This window comes from Jaculus jaculus, chromosome 8 (genome assembly GCF_020740685.1).
Source record: "Jaculus jaculus isolate mJacJac1 chromosome 8, mJacJac1.mat.Y.cur, whole genome shotgun sequence".
Classification (NCBI taxonomy): domain Eukaryota; kingdom Metazoa; phylum Chordata; class Mammalia; order Rodentia; family Dipodidae; genus Jaculus; species Jaculus jaculus.
In genome coordinates this window covers 141297713-141316498 of record NC_059109.1, presented here as the reverse complement: position 1 = coordinate 141316498, position 18786 = coordinate 141297713, and the positions used below count along the sequence as shown (strand labels likewise).

General features: G+C 47.7%; 1 protein-coding gene across 6 annotated transcripts in view; it reads right to left on the bottom strand.

Moving 5' to 3' along the window:
* Positions 1 to 18786, bottom strand: part of Rtel1 (regulator of telomere elongation helicase 1) — a 56387-nt gene that overhangs the window by 8245 nt on the left and 29356 nt on the right. For all 6 annotated transcript variants that reach the window (XM_045156341.1, XM_045156342.1, XM_045156346.1 and 3 more), the window contains exons 11-23: positions 10373 to 10411; positions 10226 to 10304; positions 9269 to 9366; positions 8175 to 8230; positions 4758 to 4832; positions 4561 to 4642; positions 1798 to 1930; positions 1524 to 1637; positions 1392 to 1432; positions 1131 to 1216; positions 919 to 996; positions 417 to 494; positions 14 to 160 (exon numbers count right to left, since the gene is read on the bottom strand). In XM_045156341.1, the coding sequence (XP_045012276.1) occupies positions 14 to 160; positions 417 to 494; positions 919 to 996; positions 1131 to 1216; positions 1392 to 1432; positions 1524 to 1637; positions 1798 to 1930; positions 4561 to 4642; positions 4758 to 4832; positions 8175 to 8230; positions 9269 to 9366; positions 10226 to 10304; positions 10373 to 10411 (1106 nt within the window). The remainder of the gene's footprint in view (positions 1 to 13; positions 161 to 416; positions 495 to 918; positions 997 to 1130; positions 1217 to 1391; positions 1433 to 1523; positions 1638 to 1797; positions 1931 to 4560; positions 4643 to 4757; positions 4833 to 8174; positions 8231 to 9268; positions 9367 to 10225; positions 10305 to 10372; positions 10412 to 18786) is intronic.

Below are 18786 nucleotides of genomic sequence, written 5' to 3'. Positions count from 1 at the left end.
TGTGGCAGCTCACCTGGCCTCCAGTCCCACTCCTGCCCTTCATCTCATCTAGGAACTGCATCTTGAGGACAACTCGGGGGTCCTTGCGTGGGGGATATGGGAGGCCCGTGACAATCACACCGCGACCATTCATGTCTGCGAAGTCCAGGCCCTCGCTGGCCTAGGAATAGGCAATGAACATTCTATCCTGCTGGCTTCCACCCAGGTCTGGGGATCAACCATGACCCAAGCCTCCCAGGGATGGCAAGGCAAAAGGAAGTTCTATTCCTGGGTCAGATCCTCAGCAGGGTCCATGGCACCCTATGTCAGCACTGCCATGCTATGAACTTCCTCAATACCACTCCCTCCTAATCTCTTCGATGTCTGCACAAGGAAATAGGTAGGCAGGCAGGGTGAAATGACCTGCAGAACCTCACCTTGCCCCGGCACACAGCTAGAAAAGTAGCCCCACTAGAACCAGGAGAGGCAACCTGCTTGTAGTAGGCATCAATGACCTAGAAGGGAAGGTGGTCAGACAAGTTTGAGCCCCTGTCCTATCTTCCTTCTCAAGTGAGACCCCAGATTTCCCAGAGGAAGGATGGTCCCAGCTGGGTGGGACAGCAGTGTTTAGAAAAAAAGCACCTTCATGACTCCCACAGAACCAAACCCAGCACCCAGAGCCTGTCCAGTATTTCCCAGGGGGATTTTTTTTTTTAAACTGGAACTCCACAGCAAGTCACTGCTGGTGCCTCACTCAAGACACAAGGGTCAGCTGCCACCATCACCATGCTAAACCATGCCAGTGTTTTCTTAAAAAAAAAAAAAAAGACACACTCCAGGGGCTAGGGAGAAACACAGGCCCCTGAAGTGGCAGCCTGGCTCCTCCAAGTGTGGTAGAGGGAAGCCCTAGCAGATCCTGGACCCTAGTCTGGCACAGACCTCTGAGAAGCTGCCTTTGTTCCTGGGCTCCACAAATAGAGGCTTCAGTCCCTCTACCTTCTTGGCCAAGTCTCGGGCCTGCGGGAGAAAGAGGCCAGAATGTGGACAGACAAGAGCTGCAGTTACAGCCTTGTGTCCTAGCTCTGTCCACCCTCCTTGTCTGGACATTCAGGTATTTGGGGAGACCCTTAGGGCATGTGGAGAGGACACACTTGCCAGAACTCCAAGCTCTTCTCCATGACAGGATAGGAAGGAAAGAAGACCAGAAGCCCATGGGGTACCACACGTGCGATGTTACCTGGAAAGGCCATGGCAGTGGTCAAGGCAGGGCCTGGAGGACTTCCAAGGCCTACAGGGGCTCTCAAGGAGTGGGGTCCCCAGACTACATGGAATAGGGCAGGGAGCCTAGCACAGGGACAGTTGGGAGCAAGGGCTTCCTGGGGTCACAGGCTCCTGTGTGGAATGGCACTTACCCAGAGCTTTCCCCAGGGAGGACAAGCACTCCTCAGAAAACCTGCATAGTCAAAAACATTGTTACTATGAGAGGCCCAAACTTTAACAACCCCACCACAATGCAGAAAGTCCTAGAAACCAGAGCCCCTTACCGTTTGTCATAAGCAGAGCTCAGCTGGACCCCGTCAGGGCCTTTGGGGATAACCCCCACCCAGAGCTGGTGTCTGTCAATGACATGTGAGTTCTCCAAGCAGACTGGAAATGGGCTGGACATGGCCGGGGAAACAGACAGTGGATGGCCTCAGAGATCTGGAACCCCTTCCTTGGCCACACCGCACTGTGGCCCACAGAGACCCCTGAAGCCCAGGTCACACCCCACCCAGCATTTTCCTAGTGTTTCAGCCTCTAGTCAGGGATGAACCGTACATTTGCATCTCCAGGGCAAAGGAGGACAGTGGGGCCAGCGTGCCACTGGTGAGGATGATGGTGTGGACACCCTGGTGGACCAGCTCACGCATGCTGTGGCCAGGGCTGAAGCACCAGTAGCTCAGTACCTTCCCTGTAGAAGAATGGGGTGTGAGGTCAGGACTGGAGTCCATGATCCTCTCCATCTACTCCACATCAAGCAAGCAAGCTGCCACAGTGATACAGGCCCAGGGCACAAGTCAGGAGGACAAAGGGCTAGGTCAAGCCTAAGCCCAGCCTGTAACCTGGCCCTTCCCTCACAAGTCCAGGTAATTGGAGACAGGCCCAGGAGGACTCTGAAGGATACCTTGAGAGGTCAGCTGGTCCCAACCCAAAACTTTTACAGAAACTGTAACAAGTGACACTGGGCTTAGAGCCACTCAGCCAAAAGCACACAGGAAGGAAACAGCACCCAAATTTGTGACCTTCCAAGCATGACCCTTAAAAAGAGAACGAGTTCCCAGACTGTTCACATTAGCAGAAGGCTAGGTCACTGGTTCAGATGGAAGGCCACAATTCCTAACAGTGCCTGATCAACTGAAACACTGCACACTGCCTGCAGCTTGCTCCTGGTGGTCCCTGGAAACTCCAGAAATTTAAATGCCAAAAGAACAACTTTAAAAGGTACTGAAGAGAGGCTGGGAGAGATGGCTTTAGTGGTTAAGGTACTTGCATGCAAAACCTAAAGACCCAGGTTCTACTCCTCAGTACCCACATACACCAGATGCACAAGGTGGTGTATATGTACGGGGTTCATCTGCAGTGGCTGGAGGTCCTGGTATGCTTATACACTCTCTTTCAGATAAATAAAATATATTTTTAATTATTTATTTATTTGCAAGCAGAGAGAGAGATAGAAGACAGACAGAAAGAGAATGGGCATGCCAGGGCCGGTAGCCACTGCAAACGAACTCCAAACGCATGTGCCGCTTGTGCACCTGGCTTTCATGGGTCCGAGGGAATTGAACCTGGGTCCTTTGGCTTTGCAGGCAAACACCTTAACCGCTAAGCCCCAACCAAAAAAAAAAAAAAAAAAAATACTGAAGGCAAATCCAGAAGCCAGAAAAGAAGGGATTTCTTGGAAAAGGAAAGGCCTTTTTCTCATTGAGAAGTTTCTCCATTCTGGAATGGAACCTGCCCTGCCCAGGGACTCTGGGGCTGCCTACGAAGCAGCTGTCTCCTTCAGTAAGTTAACTTCCCATGGACTCTACCAAGAGGGCTACTTCTGAAAAATCTCATGATTTCAAAAGCAGGGACCACACATCCTATTCCCTCCCTCCAGCACCTCAACACCCTAATCAGCTTAAAAAATTATTTTTATTTATTTATTTGACAAAGATGGGGTGGAAAGAGAATGGGCATGCCAGGGTCTCCAGCCATTGCAACAGAACTCCAGACGTGTGCGCCCCTTATGCATCTGGCTAACATGGGTCCTGGGGAATCAAACCTGGGTCCTTTAGCTTTGTAGGCAAATGCCTTAACCGCTAAGCCATCCCTCCAGCCCAATTTTTGTTTATTTTATTAATTTATTTAAGAATGACAGAGACAGAAAGAGGCAGAGAGAGACAGAGAATGGGCGCACCAGGGCCTCTAGCAACTGCAAATGAACTCCATATGCATATGCCACCTTGTGCATCTGGCTTATGGGGAAATAAGCCTTGAATTAGGGTCCTTAGACTTCACAGGCAAGCGCTTAAATGCTAAGCCTCTCTCTAGCCCCCAAATCAGCTTTCTATAGCTTCACCCTCAGCTAGGACACTTACTGGAAGAGGGCACTTTGGGCTTCAAGGATGCCACTGCAAGCAGAACCATACCATAGCTCCTACCAACCTTGCCTCACCCTTAGCTCTTTCCTTCCCCCAGGCCAGACTGACTGACATAGCACCTCCACAGGCTCCACTGGCTTGCTTCTGCTAAGGCTACAACCTGTAAGTCCAAGCGCAGCCCAACAAAGAGCTGTCCACAAAAAGAGAAAGGTAGGCACAGAGAAAGCTCAAAGGCAAGGCCTTGCTAGAGAATGTGAAGAGAGATATAGGGGCTAGGCAGGGTTGGAGCCTGGCTGAGGGACACACCTGGCATGAAAGCTGAGCATTACCTGAATTAGTGATTGCCACAGCCCCAGCTGTGAAGCCAGACCTACTTAGTTGGCAGGCTGGGCTAAACACTGTGTGTATGTTGGGGGTGGGAGTGGAATAGGCTGCACCCAAGGACACCAGAGCTCAGATAACATGGAGAGTAATCGAAGGGCCCTAGCCCATATGCACAACAACCCCAGTGGCACTGACAGATTCTGAGACACAAAGTAGTGGATACTCAGGATGCATATGAGACAGAGATTCAAGAGCTCACTGCAGGCAACAAGGTCAGGTACCTGCCCTTCAGATATGACCTTGGGGTGTAGTCTACTGAAGAATGAGGCAGGATTTAAAGGGTCTGACCATGGCTCTGCTAGATGAAGGGTGACAGCAATGCTTTGCTGTACAGGTCAATACTAACCTGCCTTAGCCTAAAGAAGTGTATCCTGGGCCAGAAAGGAGAGGCCTTGCTGGACCCTGCTCTTTCACTGCTCACTGGGTGACTCTGGGCAGTTAACAGTGTCTTAGACCTTTTCTAAGGACTCTGGCTTGCTTTCAGAGGGCAAGTAGGACCACAGTGTGCCTGGCTCCAGGCACCATGATGCCAATATTCAGAGGTTGGGCAAAGGAGCATGGCTCAGCCCCAGACCTTGTTTCCTTGATGTAGTGGTGCTCCAGGTATCCAACTGCTGACCTGCCTTCCGGTGGCTGGTATCAGGATGTATGTGTACCTGGAGGGATTAGTGTACATATATGCTTGCCTAGGTCCTAGAAACAGAACCCTCCCCCAACCCCCAGACCTGGGAGACATCTCAGACTTGCCCACTTCTTTGAAACTGCTCTTACCTTATAGGACTGTGAGACGCCTAGCCCCACTATAGAACCAGAGCTGCCCTCAGGGGGGTCCACACTGAACACAATCTGAAAGGAAAGCAGCACAGCACAAGGGTCAGGGGACTGAGGTGAGAGCACAAGCTTCTTCATAGTGACACAGAAATTGAAGCCACTTGGCCCAGCACACTTTTGTTGTCCTTCTGAGTCATCACTGTACTCAGAGGACAGATGCTCACCTGCCCCACAATCCAGCTGGATAGCATACCCAGGCCAAGGACCAGTGACTCACCTCTGTTGTCTCCTCCTCTGGGTGGCCCCAGATTTCATCCCTGCACCCCCCCCCCCCCACGCAGCAGAAGTCTTCTGCACATGGAAGGAGTGTAACAGCCTGAAGGTCCCTTACTTGGCCTCCCTCCCCTCTGTGCCTCTTGGGATCCCAAATTAATCTAGAAATTCAAGCCAAGATCACAGATGGATTTCTAAAAGCCATGAGCAAGCTGACTCCAACTTCACCCAATAGAGAAATTACCAGGACAGTTTATATGAACAGGAAGGAATTTGTTCTGGCCACTATCAGAACTTACTAAAACCAAAGTAAATGAGAATCACCAGTAAAACAATGCTGACGGCAGCATAAAGAAGCCAGAAAGTCAAACACCACAGAAAAAGTAGACGCCTGCCACCCATACCCCAGGGATCTACTGGTTTATGCCTAACAATGCTATGAGTGGAAACCCCTCAGGATGTGTGAGGAAACCCCCAGGCAATGCTCTGCAGGGCAGCCATGTACCTGCCCCAGCAGCACCAGAAGATAGGTCCAGCTTCCAACCAGGGCTGGGCCAACAGGGCCTCATGTTTTCTAAGGACATTTCTGTGTCTTCCCAGGCTCTGGCCTTTGGGGACTCATCAGCATGGAACACTCTCCATCAGTCTCACCCCTGTCACATATGCACAACTGTGAGGGGGACTGGAGGTAAAGACTGGGCCTGTGTGGGGAAGCTAGAGACACTCTTACCCATTATGGACTCAAGGAACCACCGGAGAGAACAGAGCTCCTTGACCCACAGGAGCCCTCATGGCAACTATGGGTTTTTCTCAGAATCTACAACGCTTTTTACTTTTTTCTGTTTTTGAGGTAGGGTTTCACTCTAGCTCAGGCTGACCTGGAATTCACTATGTAGTCTCAGGGTAGCCTCGAACTGTGGCGATCCCCCTACCACTGTCTCCTGAGTGTTGGGATTAAAGGCCAGCGTCACCATGCCTGGCCTTACAACACTCATTTTTAAACAAAGAAGTCAGTAAGGGCTAAAAAGACGACTCAAAGGCTGGAGAGATGGCTTAGTGGCTAAGGTGTGCGCGCGCACACACACACACACACACACACACACACACACACACACACACACAAAATGAGAGGAAAACATCTCCAGATCACACTGACACATCAGCTCTGGCACACCAAATAGGTCTGAAGGAGGTGTACGAATTTGTACATGTATATGAATGTTCATTACATGTCTGACCCTGGAAAGTGGTGGGGGTCTCCCTGTTCTGAAAGCTGCAGGCTCTGCCTCTGGCTGACTCTCTCTGACCTTACAAAGTCTGGCTGGCATCTCACTTTGAGGCTAGTTGCTGCTTTGCACACTCCCATGTCCTGACAGGAACCCCTAGTATTTGCATTTGTACAGGAAGCAGCTGTGGGATGAGCAACTCACTAGTCACCTATCCTGCAGCTGATGAGCAACTCACCAGTCACCCATTGCTGATGAGCAACTCATTAGTCAATCACCTGTACTAGAGCTGAGGGGCATGCCAGTGATAATCTAGCTAGCACAGCACCCCAGGGTGGGAAAGGGGGACAGAGACTCTTACAGACAGATGCCAGAGGAAATTCCAAGCTTTAAGTGAGCAGTTCTGGGTTCCAAGGAACAGGAACAAGGGGGAGACCTTCTTCATAAATGGGAGGTAGAAAGCCATGTTCTAGGGAGGAGAGTCCTGAGTATGGAAGCAACAGGCCTCTACCTTGTAGCTATGGCTGAAGTTGAGATCAGGGTCCCTACGGGAAGGGGAAAAGTAGATTTCCAAGAGCCGCTCCTGACACAAGGCCTGCTGGTCCACAGAGGATGACAGTCTGTCTAGAAGGCACAGGGCCTCCCATACTAGGGGCTAAACAGGCTCTAGGGCAGAATGGCACAGTGAGGTGGTACAGTCAGGACCCACAGACCCACAAGTAATGCTCAGGCCACAATCCTGGGCAGTAGAAGCCATGAGGTACCAACTGTGCCCATGAGGAAGTGCTGGGGAGGGACATCCCAGTCCACTAGGACAAAGGCATAATGGAACTTTCCTCCTCTCACAAAATGTTCGCAGTCCTATCTTTCCAACCAATTTCCCCTTCACAGAGTAGAAAGCAGAGGTTATGATGTTCCTTTTCAGAAAGCTGGCTATGGGGAAGTAGGCCTGAGTACACACTCAGCTTGCCCTTCTTGCCACATGTGTTTGGCTCCTGAGACAGAAGCAACCATACTGTGATCATGGATAGGCTGAGGACCTGGGCATTCATAATGTCTCCCCAGCAGGAGCAACACCTGGTGGTCACATGCCCCAAGCACCTCTTGCCCACTAGCCATGGCCTCCAGTGATCTGGAGGTACAATCTGGGCAGAAGTACCCAGATGACTTCACATATTACTATCTGACAGGGGAAGTGGGGGGAATGACCCATGCCTCATTCTCCCAGGATCGATAGCTCTGCCAAGGATCCTATGGCATGCTACTAAAAACCTAGCAAATCTCAGCAGAGAAGCTTCCCAGAGATTTCAACACTAAGCTCACCCTCAACTGCTTGGTCAGGCCTAGCTCACCCACTAGAGCTAAGGGCATGGCTGCACTGGACCTGAGGACAGCTGAAGTCAGACAAGCAAGGGAGAAGGGTAACACTGAATAGCACAGAGGAGAAGGAGATCCAACATGATGGGAAGGAGTCCATGTGTTTCTCTGCCAGGAACTCCACATCTTTATTAGTGACTACAGTCTTCACCCCTTTATGCCAGGCACCCACAGAACACTGCACCCACAGGGCCCGTTTGTCTTTTCCCTGAGAAGCTATGTGGGAACTCATCTGTCTTTATATTTCTCCAAGCCTGAGGCCATCTGGAACTACTGAGCCTGCCTATTAACAAGGAGGTCCTATCCCAAAGGGCTCTGGCAGGCTCAGAGTGCTAGCGCTAGGCCCTCTCTCTCCACAGCACACTTGTCCTGAGGCACAACCCTGGATGTGCAACTGAACAGCTAAGCAGGTTAGACCCACCTTCCCCAATCTTCCCCCAAAGGACTATAGTTTAAAAATTGGACATGTGGTCTGGGCGCTTTTGACTGATCTCTGAAGCCCCTGCCACCACGTTCACCAGGAATAAAAGCAGTCTCCTACCTGGATGATGTCCACAAGCTTCTGCAACCCAACTGTGTTTGTGAATACACCAGTACCTGTGGGGATAGTGGGGAGCTGATAGCCATACAAGCAGAGATCTCATGACACAAGTCAGAACAACCACACTTCCAAGCTCTGCCTTATATCTCCAAAGGAGTCCAGGCCCCAAAAGTCAAACAGTTGAGGAGCTGCCATTCGCCAGGGCCTGGCAGAAGCCACTGGGTCCAGCACTGCAAACCTTGCAAGACTCCACTCAGCAGAAGAGGGTTCCCCAGAGTAGCCTGTATAAAAACTATGCCTGGGAAACCACACAACTAAGCAGCAAGGGTAGCTGAGTGGCAAAGGGAAGAAGCCAGAGGAGGCCATAGCTCACTGAGCTCACAGAGGCCTCTGCTATTCCTTCTTAAAAGGGAACTAGAAAGATAGGCATGTTGGTGCACACCTTTAATCCCAGTACTTGGGAGGCAGAGGTCAGAGAATTCAAGGCCATGCTAAGACTACATAGTAAATTTCAGGTTAGCCTGAGCTAGAGATCCACCTCAAAAAAGGGGGGGGGGGAGGCTAACTAGAAGCTGGGAAGGTGGCTCAGCAGTTAAAGGTGCTTGCTTACCAAGCCTGCCAACCATGATTCAATTCTCAAGCCACCCATGTAAGCCAGACATAAAAAGTGGAATAGCCAGGCATGGTGACACACACTGTTAATCCCAGCACTCGGGTGGCAGAGATAGGAAGATCGCTGAGAGTTCTAGGCCACCTTGAGACTACATAGTGAATTCCAGGTCAGCCTGAGCTAGAGTGAGACCCACCTTGAAAAACAAAACAAAAAAAAAAGGAAGCCAGCTGGGCTCAGTAGCACTCCTATGACTCCACCCTAGACACTGTTCCAGTACCAGGTAGCAGCTAGGGGCACTCCAGGTAGAAGACTTTAATGGCAAAGGAAGGGACATCTTTACTTCAAGGCAGGTCTGGGATATGTAACAGACCTTGTCCCAAAAGAACAAAGGCTGACTGCTGGTATAGAGTGGCAACTCCTGCCCAGCTTTTTTCTGCAAATCCACAGGCCTCATACAGTTCGTGCTGAGAGCCAGACTCACGTCCTGCCAGGTACTGGATGATCTGCTCCAGTGACTCCAGGATGCAGCTCTTGGTCTGAAATGTTATCTGGGCTTCAGCAAATAGCTCGAAGATGTAGCTGCCAGAGAAGAATAGAAGCTTCAAGTCTGGCAGGGAGACCAGGTGTGCCTTTTGGGAACCAACAAGTGAATGACCTTTTAAATTTCCTCAGAAACAATGAGCCCTCCAGGGAGGCCAACACTGGAAGAGGCTTCTGCCCTCAACAGCTTCCAGGTGGGTAGAGTATAGCCAGCACTGATATGAGAGCCACATGACAAAGAAAAGACCCAAGCACAACAGGGATGAGATTAGTGGGGGTCCTGAAAGGCTTTTTAGAAGCAATACCTCTGAGTAGAAAGAGATGGAAAGGGGGTAGGAGAAGCCAGGAGAAGTGGCATTATGGTAGGGCTTTGGGGTACAGGCAGAGGGCTGAGGAACCAGGTCCGAATCTTCTTAAGTTGCTACATCTGACTTATTTAGAAGCAGCTGGGAGCACCACCTACAAAGGTTAGAGCTCAGAGAAACAGACTGGTTCAGGAGAAGGAAGGAAGCCCAAGAACCCAGAACATACTATATCCTCAATATACTCAGCCCTGGTATACATACTCAGACCACTGGCTATGTGCTCAGAGTTGCCCAGAAAAACAGAAACTTGTGGAATACACAGAACCTTCTGGGCCTCTTAGAGCCCTACCTGGGATAATGGCACTAATGATCCTAAAGTGAAAGTCTTATTCTAATAGGCACCTGCCCTGCCAACAAGGAGATAGGCAGAATGCAGGGAAGTGGCTGGAAGATACACTACAGAATTGTGTGCTATCACTCCCAGTGTTCTTGGTGACCATACACAAAGCTGGCAACCCCTCCTAGGCCTTAAAAACTGAACACAGACCCTACTACTGAGTGAAGCACTGGGCAAGACCTGGGGTAAACCTCACCTCCCGGGCTTAGTGACTCCACTGTCATCTCCAGGCAGCTGGATAGCATCAATAGCCCCCTCCAGGCGAAGCAGGATCACTGCAAGTCAAAGGCATGTCAGGGGCATGCCCTGCCCAGCAACACAGGAAAGGAAGGGCAACACTTACTCTTCAGCTTCGCAATGTTTTCCAGCTCCATGTTCAGCCCTGGACAAAAGAAAACAGTGCTGTGCAATCCTATATCAATCTAACTCTGGCTGTGGCCTCAAGGCTCCAGGCATAGAAGGCAGAGTGAGTGGTAGGGAAGCTAGTTGGCATATTGCAGTCCCCATTTGAACTGCGTGTGACAGCACAGGTGCTTCAGATGAGAGACACACACAAATGCACCCACATACCCAAGACTCCTCCTAGCTTTGCACTCAGTGACCTCGAAAAAACATCTGGACAGTGACTACCAGAACCATGGGTACCTACACTGTGGGCAAGGGTGCTCCACCCATGAAGGGAAGTCAGAGCATCTGGACATTTGGTAATGCCAGGTCTAGGCGGGAAGTAGAGTAATCTGAGAAATTGCCTGGACCAGGTCAGCAGGATGCCAAAGCAAACTTGAAAATTGCATAGGGACACTGAACCTCAGCAGTGAGACTGGCAATGTACATTTAAGTACATGAATTCAGCAAAGACGTTTATATACATCCCCTCCTGAAGATGGCAAGCAACCAGATATAAGTTAGAGATCAACTCAAACTCCCATATTTGAAAACTGAGAGAGGAAACAAAAAATTACGCATTCATCCTACTTCTCCAATACGAAGGGTTTTACCACAGAGCCAAAGAGATTAAAAATCCTTCTAAATTTGTTTCTGCTCACAAATTAAATAGCAGAAATAGGTATCACTCTCTTGTAATCCTTGATAATTTATAAATCTAGGGTTGGAGAGATGATGGGTCAGGGTTAACAGGTGCTTGCTTGCAAACCATGAGACCAGCTTGGCCTGCAGGAGGCTAGACTGTCCAGCCTCTATTATACAAGACGAAGAATTCACTCATTGCATGATGAAAAGTGGGGCTCAGACAGGGGAAATGGCTCAGTGGTTAAAGGTGCTTGCCTGCAAAGCCTGCTGGGGGTTTGATTCCTCAGTACCCACATAAAGGCAGATGCATAAAGTGGCACATTCACCTGAAGTACATTTGCAGTGGCAAGAGTCTATGGCATGCCCACTCTCTCTCAAATATACAAAAATATTTTGTTCTTTTTTTTTTTTTAAACTAGGCATGGTGGTGCATGCTTTTAATCCCAGCACTCAGGAGGCAGAAGTAGGAGGATCGCTGTGAACTCAAGGCCACCCTGAGACTGCAGAGTGAATTCCAGGTCAGCCTATGCTAGAGTGAGACCCTACCTCAAGAAAAACAGGGTCTCACTATAGCTCACTGTGACCCACCTACTTCTGCCTGGGATTAAAGGTATGCATCACCACTCTTGGCTACTACAAAAAAAATTTTTGTTTCTTTTGGTTTTTCGAGGTAGGGTCTCCTACCTACAGTGATCCAGTCTCAGGGTGGCCTCGAACTCATGGTGATCCTCCTACCTCCGCCTCCCGAGTGCTGGGATTAAAGGCGTGCGCCACCACGCCCGGCCCTATTTTTTAAAAAAGAAAAGTGGGTGCTAGAGAGATGGCTTAGCAGTTAAGGCACTTGCTTGCAAAGCCCAAGGACCCAGGTTTGATTCCCCAGTACCCACATAAGCCAGAGGTACAAGGTGGTCCATGTGTCTGGAATTTATTTATAGCAGCTGGAGGCACTGGCATGCCCATTCTCTCTCTCTCTCTCTCTCTGAAAGGAAGGAAGGAAAGAAAGAAAAGAGGGACTGGAGAGATGGCTTAGTGATTAAGGTGCTTGCCTGCAAAGCCTAAGGACCCAGGCTTGATTCCCCAGTACCCATGTAAGCCAGATGTACAAAGTGGCACATGTGTCTGGAGTTTGTTTGCAGTGGCTAGAGGTCCTGATGTGTCCATTCTTTCTCTATCCTCCTCTTTCTGTCTCTAATAAAAATAAATAATAATAATATTTTTGGTTTTTTTCAAGGTAGGCTTTCATTCTAGCCCAGGCTGACCTGGAATTCACTATGTAGTCTCAGGGTGGCCTTGAACTCATCATGATCCTCCTACCTCTGCCTCCCGAGTGCTGGGATTAAAGGCGTGCATCACCATGGCTGGCTATAAAATATTTTTAAAAAAAGAAAAGCAGGAGCCCGTTAGCAGGCAAGATAAAGAAATACATGAAAGGGAAAAGTGGAAATTTCAAATTTTTTTTTGAGGGGGTGGTTTGAGGTAGGGTCTTGCTTTAGCCCAGGCTGACCTGGAATTCACTAGATAGTCACAGGGTTGCCTCAAACTCACTGCAATCCTTCTACCTCTGGTTCCCAAGTGCTGGGATTAAAAGTGTGCACCACCATGCCTGGCAAAAAGTGGAAATTTCAATCCCAAATTAACAGAGAATGCACCCCACCTTATTTCCCAACTCATTACAACAACAAAAGCAAAACTGAATATAAAGGAAGCCTCTGAAAAGTGAGAGGACAAACCTGTGGCAAGGGTCCTGGGGTAGTTATGGGCACTGCTTGTTTTCCAAAGTGACTGCACCATCCTATGTTTCCATAAACAATGCCTGGAAATATGCTTGGTCTCAAAACTTGTCTTTATCTACCTTCTTCATCATAACCATCCTGACTTGTACAAAGTGGCATCTCACTCCCATTCATTGCTCAGAGTAGGAACACTGGGATTATGGAAGCCAGCCAGTTTCTGATTTTTAGATGGGGTTTAGGGATTTGAACTCAGGTACTCAGAGTTGTGCAATAAGTAATTTATCCACTAATCCATGCCCTTAGATCCTCTTTATAATGGACTTGCCTTGTTATTGAGTTGCAAGTTGTTTTTTTTTTTTTTCCTTTTAAAGTAGGGTCTCACTCTAGCCCAGGCTGACCTGGAATTCACTACGTAATCTCAGGGTGGCCTCGAACTCACGGCAATCTTCCTACCTCTGCCTCCCAAGTGCTGGGATTAAAGGCATGCGACACCACGTCTGGCTGCAAATTTGTTTTTGAGACATGGTCCCATGTAGCACAGGCTGGCCTCAAATTCAAGACATAACTGAAGATGACTTTGAACTTCTGATCTTCTGCCTCACCTCCTGAGTGTTGCGCTTACAGTAGTGTACCACCACACCTGATTTATGCAGTGCTGGGGACTGAATCTAGGGCTTTGTTCATGCTACGTAAGCACTCTACCAACTGAGATACATCCTCAGCTCAGTAAGAGGTTTTAATTTTATAAATTTTTTAAAAATATACATCCTTTATCAGATACTATAACTCGCCAACAGTTTCTCCCATTTGATGGGTTGTCATTTTTTTTTTTTTTAAATTTGTGCATGTGAATGATGTGTGTGACTATATGCATGCAACAGTGCAGGTCAGAGGCAGAGGGACCCACACACACCTGGCCTCAGGGTATAGATCCTTAACTTCTATGTTGTTTTCAACAGGGTCTCTCTCTTTCTTTTATTTTGTTTATTTTATGTATTTAAGAGAGAGAAAGAGAGAATGGGCACACCAGGGCCTCTAGCCACTGTGAATGAACTCCAGATGCATGTGCTACCTTATGTATCTGGCTTTATATGGGTATTGGGAAATTGAACCCGAATCCTTAGGCTTTGCCAGCAAGCACCTTAACCACTAAGCCATCTCTCCAGCCCCTGACAAGGTCTCTCTGTTCAACACCAGGATGGCTGACCCTCACCTTTCAGAGATTCTCCTGACCTGGCCTCCCGCTGAAGTAGCTGTGCTGGGTTTGCTGATAGTGTGTTGCTGAACACAGCTTCACGTAAATGCTAGGAAGCCAAACTCCAGTTCGCAGGTGTCGTGGTTTGAATCGATATTCTCCATAAACCCATGTGTTCTGAATACTTGATCCCCAGCCAACAGCAATTTGGGACGTGGAGACTTGCTAGAGGAGATGTGCTGTGGAGTGGACTTAGGGGCGTTATAGCCAGCTCCCCTTTGCTAGAATATGTCTCACTCTCCTGCTGCTGTTTGCCACCTACTGTGACAAGGAAGTGATGTCCAGTTTCTGCTCTACCATCTTTTCTCTGCCGTCACGGAGCTTGCCCTCAAGACTAAAAGTCAGAATAAACAACTTTCCTCTCATCACCAGATTTTGGTGGGGTGCTTTGACTCAGCAATGAGAAGGTAACTACAACAGCAAGCTTGAGAGCAAGTGCCTTTAACTACTGAACCATTTCCCTAGTCTTTTTTTTTTTTAATTTAATTCATTAATTTATTTATTTGAGAGAGTGAGAGCACGAAAGAGGCAGATAAAGAAAGAATGGGCGCTCCAGGGCCCTCAACTGCTGCAAACGAACGAACTCCAGACACATGTGCCACCTTGTACATCTGGTTTATGTGGGTCTTGGGGAATTGAACCCGGGTCCTTTGGCTTTGCAGGCAGGCGTTTTAACCACTAAGCCATCTCTCCAGCCCACTTTTTTTTTTTTTTGAGACAGGGTCTCATTAGGTAGCTTTGGCTGGCCTGGAACTCATTATATAGACCAGGCTCGCCTCAAACTTGAAGCAATCTCCTTCCCTTCCCCTACAGGCATGCATCGCCATACCCAGTTCTTTTTATTTCCCAGACCACAGTATGGTGGACAAGCACCGTACTACTAAGCTACATCCAGAGTTTACAAATAATGGGGAAGGAGACTGTTACTATTGGGAACTGTCTCAGCCAGGGAGGTCATGACTGACAACCATGCTATTAATTATATACCAAGCCAATTCACTTGGTAGATGTGATGAAAAGAGCACCTTATCTCTGTGTTCTTCCTCCCAAATCCCACCTCAGTAAACTCATAAAGGTAACAGACAAGCAGGGCTACTTTTTTTTTTTTTTTTGAGGTAGGGTTTCACTTTAGCCTAGGCTGACCTGAATTCACTATGTAGTCTTAGGATGGCCTCAAACTCACATCAATCCTCCTGCTTCTACCCAGAGTGCTGAGATTAAAGGCATGAGTCACCATACCTAGCTTCTAGCTAAATTACATGTTTAAAAAAGATAGTTTTTAGGGTAGGGTGGCCCCCGCCCTCAGGAGATAGAGGTAGGAGGATCACCATAATTTCATGGCCACCCTAAGACTGAACTCCAGGTCAGCCTGAGCTAGAGTAAGACCCTATCTTAAAAAGCCAAAAAGAAACTTAAGAACCTAAGGAAGGGGAGGAGGGCTTTACAATAATGTCTCCCAGACACACTGTGGCCATGGCACCCATGACTTCACAGTGGCTGATGCTACCTACACACAAACTGCATAATAACAAAGGGGAAAATGACATATATTGTATTAACGGGGATTGTCAATAAAAAGTTTACAGGTCTAAGGAAATAATTTTTTTTTTTTTTTTTTAAGATTTAAAAGGGGCTGGAGAGATGGCTTAGCAGTTAAGGCATTTGCCTATGAAGCCAGAGGACCCAGGATCGAGTCTCCAAGACCCATTAAACAAGATGGCACATGCGTCTGGAGTTCATTTACAGTGGCTGAAGGCCCTAGCATGCCCTTTCTCTCCGCCTCTTCCTATCTCTCTCAAATAAACAAAATAAAAGTTACAAAACACAAATAGAAGCCAGGTGTGGTGGCACACATCTTTAATCCCAGCACTTGAGAGGCAGAGGTAGGAAGATCACCATGAGTACGAGGCCACCTTGAGACTACAGAGTGAATTCCAAGTCAGCTTGAGCTATAGCAAGACCCTACCTCAAACCCCTCCTCCCCCCAAAAAAGATATAGGCACAGGGTATGGTGAGATGGAAATTAAGTAGTTTGTGATAGAGTTCCTGAAAATGGAGGAACCTATAAAAATGGAAAGCATTACTGGGCAGGGTAGCACACACATTTAATCCCAGCACTAAGAAGGCAGAGGTAGGAGGATCGTCGTGAGTTCAAGGCCACCCTGAGACTACGCAGTGAATTCCAGGTCAGCCTGGGCTATGAAACCCTACCTCGAAAAACCAAAAATCAGGGAAAGCATGTAGTATAGTAGTGTTGAAATGGAGCTGACAGATACTGGGAATGTGATTGTGACCTGACCCAAACTTATGTAGAGATCTATGTAGGGAGAAATTCTCATAAGGGATATTAAAAAGGATAATGGGCTGGCCATAGTGTACATACCTCTAATTCCACCATTTGGGAGACTGAGGTAGGACTGCATGAGTTCCAGCCCAGCTTGGCTACACAGCAAGTATCAGACTAACCAGGGTTACACAGCGACACCAGGCTCAAAAATAACAATAATGATAAATAAGCCGGGCATGGTGGCACACGCCTTTAATTCCAGCACTCGGGAGGCAGAGGTAGGAGGATTGCTGTAAACTCGAGGCCACCCTAAGACTACATAGTAAATTCTAGGTCAGCCTGGGCTAGATTGAGACCCTACGTTGAAAACCCATAATAATAATAATAATAATAAAAAAAAGACTTTGGTGGGGGGCTGGAGGGATGGCTTAGTGGTTAAGGTGCTTGCCTACAAAGCCAAAGGACCTCAGTTTGATTTCCCAGGACCCACATAAACCACATGCCCAAGGTGACATATGCACCTGGAGTTCATTTGCAATGGCTGGAGGCCCTGGCACACCCCTTCTTTTTCTCCCTCTGCCTTGTTCTCTTTCTTAAATAAATAAAAATAAAATATATTTTTAAAAAAGACTTTGTAAATCATCTTAAACATTTTGGAGGCTGGAGAGATAGCTTAGCAGTTAAGGCATTTGCCTGCGAAACCTATGGACCCAGGTTTGATTCCCTAGAACCCATGTTAAGCCAGATTAACATGGTGGCACATGAGTTTGTTTGCAGTGGCTAGAGGCCCTGGTGTGCCCGTTCTGTCTCATAAATAAATAAAGAAAGGAAAAAATTGGGGGGGTTGGAAAGATGGCTCAGCAGTTAAGGTACTTGCCTGCAAAACCTAATGACCAGGGTATGATTCCCCAGTACCCACATAAAGCCAGATGCATAGGGTGGTGCATGAGTCTGAAGTTTGTTTTCAGTGGCTAGAGGCCCTGGCATTCCCATTCTTCCTTTCTGTTTCCCTCCCTCCCTCCTGTGCATATGCACAAATAAATAAATATTTTAAAAAATATTTTTGGGCTAGAGTTTACCTCAGCGGTAAAGCTCCTACCTAGTATGCACAAAGCTTTGGTTTTGAGTTCCAGCAATGAAAATAAAAATAAATATTTGGGGGCTGGAGAGATTGCTTAGTGGTTATGGCACTTGCCTGTGAAGCCTAAGGACCCAGGTTCAATTCCCCATTACCAAAGTAAGCCAGATGCACAAGGTAGCACATGTGTCTGTAGTTGGTTTACAGTGGCGAGAGGACCTGGCATGCCTATTCTCTCTCTCATGCTCTCCGCCTCTCTCTCAAATAAATAAATCAATAAAATATAAATATTTATTTATTTGCATACCCTGGGGGAAAAAGAGAAAGCAAAGCAGGATTACACCAAGAACCACTTCTTTCAATGAGACTGGCAAAAAATTTTAAAACGTGGAAGTCATGTTCTTTGGTGAGGCCATTGTGGTAGGTACTTATTGGAAACAGGAGGCATACTGACACCAGTGCATCTGTGAGAAGCAAGTTTGGAGCTGTTAACTCAGCAATGCTACAAGTATAGCCACCTTGCAATCAGCAGTCCATTTCCTAGAATTAACACTGAGGGCATCCAAAAAGATGAAAATAAGGCCAGGCGTGGTGGCGCACGCCTTTAATCCCAGCACTCGGGAGGCAGAGGTAGGAGGATCACCGTGAGTTCAAGGCCACCCTGAGACTACAGAGTTAATTCCAGGTCAGCCTGGACCAGAGTGAGACCCTACCTCAAAAAACCAAAAAAAAAAAAAAAAAAAAAAAAAAAAAAAAGATGAAAATACACACAGGAGGTCACCTGTTACTATTTAACAAACTCAAACAATCCTCCCCCCACCCCCGGCTGGAGATTAACAACCATACACCAGTGCCATCTGCTGGTAAAATAAGGGAGGCTCCTTACAGTAGGACAAAACAAAAACTAAACAAATGTAGTCATCCCTTAGTATTGCAGGGTCAGGATCCGAGTGTCCTTAGATACTGACGCCTATACATATTCTCCCATGTGCTTTAAATAATCTTTAGATGACTTACAATATCTAAAACAATATAAATGCTACGTGAGTAGAGGTTTAGGGAATAATGACAAAAGTCTGTGTATGTTGAGTATAGACCAATCTTCTTCTGAAGATTTCTACCCACAGTAAGTTGACTCCACAGTCAAGGAAGGCTAGCTGTATCTAAAAACAAGTGTAGTTGTGCACAGAAAATGTAGACACAATATAGCAGGATTGTTGTGATGGCCAATCTAGTATGTCAGTATGAACATAATAGAGGGTGCCATAAAGAAGGTTATTTCAAAGCCGGACGTGGTGACACATGCCTTTAATACCAGCACTCGAGAGGTAGAGGAAGGATGATCACCAAGAGTTCAAGGCCATTCTGAGACTGC